The sequence below is a fragment of the Stegastes partitus genome, unplaced genomic scaffold (genome assembly GCF_000690725.1).
Source record: "Stegastes partitus isolate 25-593 unplaced genomic scaffold, Stegastes_partitus-1.0.2 Scaffold1504, whole genome shotgun sequence".
Classification (NCBI taxonomy): Eukaryota; Metazoa; Chordata; class Actinopteri; family Pomacentridae; genus Stegastes; species Stegastes partitus.
Window position 1 is genome coordinate 14,002 of NW_007579235.1, and position 7,080 is coordinate 21,081.

Here is a 7,080-nt window from a genome sequence, read left to right on the forward strand (position 1 = left end):
AAATTCAGAGGTATGGAAATGAGATTTTAAGCCACTGAGGCAGCAACATTCATTTAAATGTGAAGGTTGGTTCTGGATTTATATGTGTGGCCACAAAATCTCTCAAATGTTTGCTGCTATCTGCTAAGCTGATGAAAGCTGAGTTTGTTTCAACATAACACAGGTTTCCTGAGTTAAACATGTGTTCTTTGGTTGTGAGCCAACACATCCATCAACAGTCTTCAGCTCTGAAGTTCGATTAGCCTTTAGTAAGCAGTGCTCAGATCATTACTTGGCTAAACTTACTTTATCAATCATTTCATGTGCCAAACATGTCCCCAGTATGAAGCTACAGCCATGCTCGCTGGGGATAAAATAAAATCGGACCAAGTGGGTCGCAGCAGTATGCAACACGAGCGACGAGATGTTCATCTAGCTGGTAGCTGGAGAACCGCTGCTGACTACAGATGCTGATAAACAGAAATGCCTGATAAGCTTGAGTAAATAAAATCCAAGTGAACAAAACTGGTTAAAACTGAGACTATTTCTGCTGTATAGTTGCCATCAAGTGACCAAGAAACTGCAGGTTTTAGCCCTTTCCTTGGGTTCACTTCAGCCCTGGAGGTAGCTGCTTTGATCCATCTAAAACCTCTTTGGGAAAGAGGGCCATCAACGTGCAGCAAACTTTCTGGATTCTGTGCCTCTCCTGGTTTAAGAACGTTGCTTTTGCTGCTGCAACGATCTCAGAACATCACCGCTTCGTAAAATCACGACACACTCGTCACTGGAAACCTGTCCGTTTGAGATTGTATATTTTCGTCTCATCGCCTTGCAGCTGTACCCAACACTGCGTGATGCATATGCCCACACAACCGCAGAGGTAAACGTTTCAAATAATGCTTTGCTTCAGAGGTGTTGAAAACCTCTTTCAGTAGCTTTCTACCTGGTGCGATAAGGTAGGAGGCAGAACCGCTCGCTCGCTCTCAGCGGAAGAGCAGTGAATCATGCTCCAAGAAAAAAAGGAGGAAAAGGGCATCGTGAGTCATCCATCAGAGACTGGGCAGTGGCTTTCCATTTAGCTCTGTGTCTCCAGACTGAACCTCTGACAATTAGCACCTTAACACCCCATCAAAATCCCACCAGAACAACGTATGAATCACTGGGAACGGTGGAGAGAATTGTTTTGTAATAACTGTCAGGCAGCAGCTCGTGCCTGCCACTCCTCCTCAGCTGTCTGCTGCTGTCAAGAACAATTTGAAGACAGTCCAAACACAATGCGCATTACAATACACGACACAGTGACGGCTTACTGTAAATGTCGGTGCAGCGAAAAGAGAAAATTGAGCTAATGTAAGCATTTGTGGTTTTGATTTATCCAGCACGACTGTTTTTTGATGATACTGTTGGAGAACAGTTGTGTCACGAGTCATGCAGAGCAGATGGCGAGGTCGCCAGCTTCCCAGATGATTCCCAGATGAAGTCACCAGTTTGATTAATCTCGACATCTGCTGGGTTCATTAACAATGAAAGCACCAAGGGATCAGTTTACCCCGTGGCGTTTTCAAATGTATGTATTGCAGGCAGGTAGGGCTGCAGGTGGCTCAGTGGTTAGCACCGTCGCCTCACAGCTAGAAGGTCACCGGTTGGCGTCCCGGTGAGGACACCCGGGATCTTTCTGCGTGGAGTCTCCATGTTCTCCCCGTGCAGCGTGGGTTCTCTCCGGGTTCTCCGGCTTCCTCCCACAGTCCAGAAACATGCTGAGATTAATTGGTGATTCTAAATTGTCCGTATTCTCTTAAAATGGGTTGGTTATTCATCAAATGAATTATTGTTTGATTAAAAGAAAAAAACAAATGATCATTTAGACCTCAAACCACCAGGGAGTGATATTTTTGCCCCTAATAGAAAACTGCTGCTGAACATTGACGCTACGCCTGGTTGCCTGGCAATGGCTGGCAATGCCTTTTGTTTAGATATAATTTGATAAGCACCATATCATGAGCGGGAGCTAGCTAAATGTGATAGATATCGTAGATGAATAAGTAATGAAGGGAGGAGACTGGAGTGAGATTAAAGACACATATTCATTGCAGGCTTGAAGGGATGGGATGGACACAACCCTGCAGCCAAAAGCTGAGAAGAGGCTCCTACGGGCAGATGTGACAGAACTGATAACTGCCAGAGAGGCTGATTCAGAGATGTAGGAAGCTAAAGCTGCAGATTGACCAGCTGCTGCAGCAGCAGCTCCTAAAAGCTCAGAAATGCCTGGAAGACCAGGCTGCTAAACACAAGGAGGACAAAGAGGACAAAGAGGGATTCCACCGTGAAACTGAGCAGCTTAAAGCGAAGCTCTGCACCAGAGAAGATCCTCAGGAAAAAATTAGCTGAAGGCCATCAGCTTGGAGGAAGAGCTAAAGACAACACAGGAGTCCTGCTTAGCACAGCAGAAGGAGAATACAAACATCAGAACAAACTGCACAGAAGATGATGGTTCCACTTTTGTTGACTCTCCAGATGATGAAAGAGAAGAAAGCCGTAATGGAAACCAACCCAGAGGGACTCAGGACCCAGGATGTGTTGAGTGACTGAACTGAAGTCCAAGAAAAGGAGAGGTGCTGACTGTTCAGAGTAATCCGGCCACAGCATGAAACCAACCCTGACTTTTACTGAATCACATTTATGTTAATAGTTTGACCGGTTGTGTTTAGGGAGCAGCAGTCACGGTCAGAGGTTTGGTTTAGAAAACAAAAGTTTAGCCAAAAGTAAAACTGTTAGAAAATGTCTGTAATTTCCTGCAGAGGTTTATTTTCATCATCAATGAATCTGTTGATTATTTTCTCCAATAACTATTATCCTTTTATTTTTACCAACGTCTGTCCCGACCCTTCAGATGCCAGTTTGTTTACATGGTACCAGTGTTGTTTATTATTAAAGAAGACTTTATTATATTATATACAAATATAAATGTCACATAAAAATATATAAAGTAAAAGAAGCAGTTTTTATTTAATTAAAGCTTTCATGTGGAAGAAAACGTCTGCATAATAAACTGCCATAAATTATTAGATATAAATGTTTAACCCTTTAAATATTTGTTTCCGTGGTGGCGCTGTTGCTTTTCATGACAGAAGAACCACCTTTTTTTAAGCTTTGATTTTTCCACAGGATCTATCATGACAAAGTGCAGTAATGTTGATATGTGCATAGAAATATGGCAAATTCATCAAACTGATATGACCATTTCTACATGATGTAATTTGAACAAATAGATTTTTTTGTGGGGAGATTATCCTCTTACCACTTGCTGTTTATGTTAAAGCATTATCCAGAAAGGTTGAATAAAAAGCTTCCTTAAACCAGGGAATTTGTAAATTTGCGGTGCGACGCCTAAATGTGTTTTATAAAAGGCACAGGACTGTATAATCCTCTCCTGCTCACATAGCACTTCTACCCCCCCCACCAGTTTGAATACTGTCGTCTCCTCAAGCCCCTAAAATCCTTATTGAATTGTCTGCCATCTCATTTGTCTTCTATCTAATAATCCTGCCGCTTGCTGGGTGGGTGGCTGTGGGGCTGGAACCCAGTGATCCCCCCCCAAATCTCTACAAGGTAATCAGCATGGACAAGAGTGACTTACTGTGTGCACATCTTTATTCCCTGGTTAAGGTGCTTACACAGATGATACATGCCAATGGCAGAACAATAATGGATTAAGCAGCCATGCTTCACTTCAGTATTATTTTACAGATTTCTTGCCCTCATTTTTACACGAGGATGAACAGGGAACGCAGGAATAAGAGAGACGAGAGCAGCAAATGGGTCCCAGGCGGGATATGAGCCGGGATCTGCTGCTAAATGCCATAATAACAACACCTAGCACATGCAACAGAGGAATACATCAGGGTATACGTTTCTATGGTCATACTCTGCTTATATTCTCTAAAATGATGTCCATTATAGTTCACAAGTTGCACATAGATAGCTTTGTAAAGACCACACAAACTGTAAACTGTGTGGAGAAAAAAACATTCTGCAATAAATAATTTAGATTTTATACTATTTAAAGCTCGGAGCAGAGGGGTAGTGGTTCTATGTGAACCTGAAATGGTGGACCAGCTTAGCCTCCATGTGGACAGGCTGATGTAAAATGTAACAGGACACAGAAAGTTCTGACTTCTGGCTGCTGTTTTGAAGGTGTTTGTACCGGCTCAGAGCAAGCTGATGCAAAAGTTCTCCAACGAGGGACTCAGCAGTGGTGACGCAAAGAGTGAATGTAGGCAATATTACCTATATCTGAGGTGCTTCACTGTGGAGGTAAACAGACGGACAGACGGGTCTAAATTAAACCTTGACACAGAGTGAGTCAGGCCAGGACTTCCGTGAATGAGTCAGGGGGAAGTTATTAGAACTGAGCGCTGGCGTACGATTATGATTATGAAGGTGACGTGAGCAGAGTCTGTCGTGCACAGGTCATATTAAAAGTAGAGGAATGCCGCTGTTATTATGACGCATGTTTATTTGATAGATTAGTTTGTGTGGTGCTCAGTAATTTGCTTTTAAGACATTGGATAAAAGAACACTTCCATCTGAATCGCTGTCATATTTTGTTGACGGCATCATATGAACACAAATGCACATTAACATAAATTAGACTTGGCTATCTAATCATGATCATGGTCTTATTGGCAGCTTCACATGCTTTGGCGGCAGCAGCGTTGTGCATAAGCTGCAACAGGTGTCGGTGTGCATACGCTCTGCGAGAACACAGGAACGCGTTCACAAACAGCGAGATCTTTTCTGCAAACGGAATCAGAATCCCTTTTGTGAGCGTTCATATTCTAACACGGTCTTTTTTTCTTTGTTTCCTCGTCTCCAGGATTACGTTCTGCCACCTGCCCTTCCAGAGTAAATGGCTGTATGTGGGCACGGAGCGCGGAAACACACACATCGTCAACATCGAGTCCTTCATTCTGTCCGGATACGTCATCATGTGGAACAAGGCCATAGAACTGTGAGTATTCAGCGCTGCAGATGCAGTAATACCTTTAGGCAGCGATGATTCTTCATCAGTGATGATGAAGTGATGCTGGTGGTGTGGAGGATATTGACACTGAAATATTGATTGGCATTTGTGATGCTCTTTATCTGAGCCTTAATGCATTTGCCTCCCAAACATAGGATTTGGGCAAATAAAATAAAAACAATAAAAACTCAGCTAAATCATTGTCAGATAGACCTTTTAAATGTCATCAGTCATTATCTCATGGTTCAAACATTAAATCTAAACAGCTGAGAAATGTCTAATTACACCAATTACCTGTCAGCAAGGGGTGAGCTTCAGAAAAGAAATGTTTGTGTGCTTGTTAATATGGAAACAAGACATGGATTTTATTGTGTTAGCTGTGGCTTTGATTGACTATGAGGATGACTTTGGGCTGTTTAATTGATTCCATGCTGATAGTGTTAAGGTGGCCTCATTTGTCATGCAGCAGACAGACCACAAGTGAGACTGAACCTCTCTGATTCAGTCTAACTGTGATGATCATTGACAGGAGCTACTGCTATAGCTAGCTAAGGCATGAACCTTCCTCTGGGTAAAAACGTTTTCATAACTAGTAGAAACCACCAGTAAAAGAGTCGTCACAAGCAGGTTAGAAGGAAAACACAGACGCAGCCATTATCCATCAGTGTTCACAGCAAAGGAGGCTAAAGATGACCTTTCAGACAACAGAAGCCTTCATTAATTTGTTGACGTGCGTTTTAGTTTGCCGTGATTGTTGCCTGTGCAGCTGACATGCGCTGCAGATTGACAACTTATAGCCGTTTGTTTTTCTTGGGTTTACCCACCTACGCGCCGCTCCTCTGGTGTTACCCTGACACGTCCCCTGTCGCAGTGTCAGTCACCAGTCAGTGTTATACCGAGCCATCTTGTTGCCTCGTGACAGCCCAAACTATAGTGAGCAGCCTTAACACTGATGTGTAAGTGTGGGAGGCCTGTCTGCCAATCATTGCAAGTCTCTGAGGGTGACACAGTAGTCGGGAGTTTGCAAATGTCTTGTACATTTGCATGGCTTAAAGTTCCCTGGCACCACGCTGGAGCCGTTTTAGATTTGAAAACAGATAGTTTATTATTTTAACTGTTGTGTAGCTAAAGTATGGCTGCATATGGATGGATACAGCTGTAGAGAACTTTTGTATTAATAATAAACAAACTATATTAAGACTAACGTTTGTTTACACTGTGGCTCATCCCAGTGTCAGCTTAACAATGTGTGATTGCACGACTTTAAAAGCACTGCGGTGAAAAGACCAGTCAGGATAGGACTAGAGGATAGGTGTAATGGATATTCTTTATAGCTCTGAAAGTTGTGCTTGGACTCGGATACGATTACCAGACCACAGTTTCCGAGGAAAGAGTAAGTGCATAATGCATTTTTCTGCCATTTGGACCTTCAGATTTGGACGATTAGATTTGGTTTTCTTGTCTGTCTGAAATGGCTCGCGATATGCTGCACAGCCGTCGTCCATCTGTAGTCGAAGCTGTGATTTCAGCATCATCTAGCGCTCGCTGCTCTTTATTCTAACACATTGTAGGTGCAATAATGTTCCTCGTTGAAAGCACGGGTTTGGATTCTTTACCACAAGTCAACAGTAAAGACGTTACATACATTTTTTAGTGGTGTTTGTTCCAAGGAAGAGAGTAAAAAAAGTTCATTGAAATAGTACGTTTTTTGGTGGGATTTACTGTGCACATTATCTACAAAGATGTCTTCCATATGCAAAGGGGTTTGTCCTGCATCAGGGAATTCTTCCTCACCGTCCAAGCAAAGATAAAGACGTTTCCTTAGTCTGTATCTATGGTCGTACTTTCAGGTGTGTCTTATTCCAACTTTGCTGTTTGCACTCACAAGGAGAGCCTGAGCACATTTGTTCTTTTGCAGCATTATAACAATTTAATTGGCTTTAAATGCAATTCCAGTCTTAAATTTGATTTTAAAACCTGAAGATTCATAGTGTACATGTTAAAATAATTAAAGATTCAGCCTACTAAATATACAATGACTGGCTGAGTGAACAACAAACAATAAACCATAAACCGTT

General features: G+C 42.4%; 1 protein-coding gene across 1 annotated transcript in view; it reads left to right on the plus strand.

Moving 5' to 3' along the window:
- stxbp5l (syntaxin binding protein 5L) overlaps positions 1 to 7,080 on the plus strand; it is a gene marked incomplete at its 5' end in the record, with an annotated part of 76,964 nt that overhangs the window by 11,166 nt on the left and 58,718 nt on the right. Inside the window, one exon of the mRNA XM_008300158.1 lies at positions 4,856 to 4,990. Within this exon, the coding sequence (XP_008298380.1) occupies positions 4,856 to 4,990 (135 nt within the window). The remainder of the gene's footprint in view (positions 1 to 4,855; positions 4,991 to 7,080) is intronic.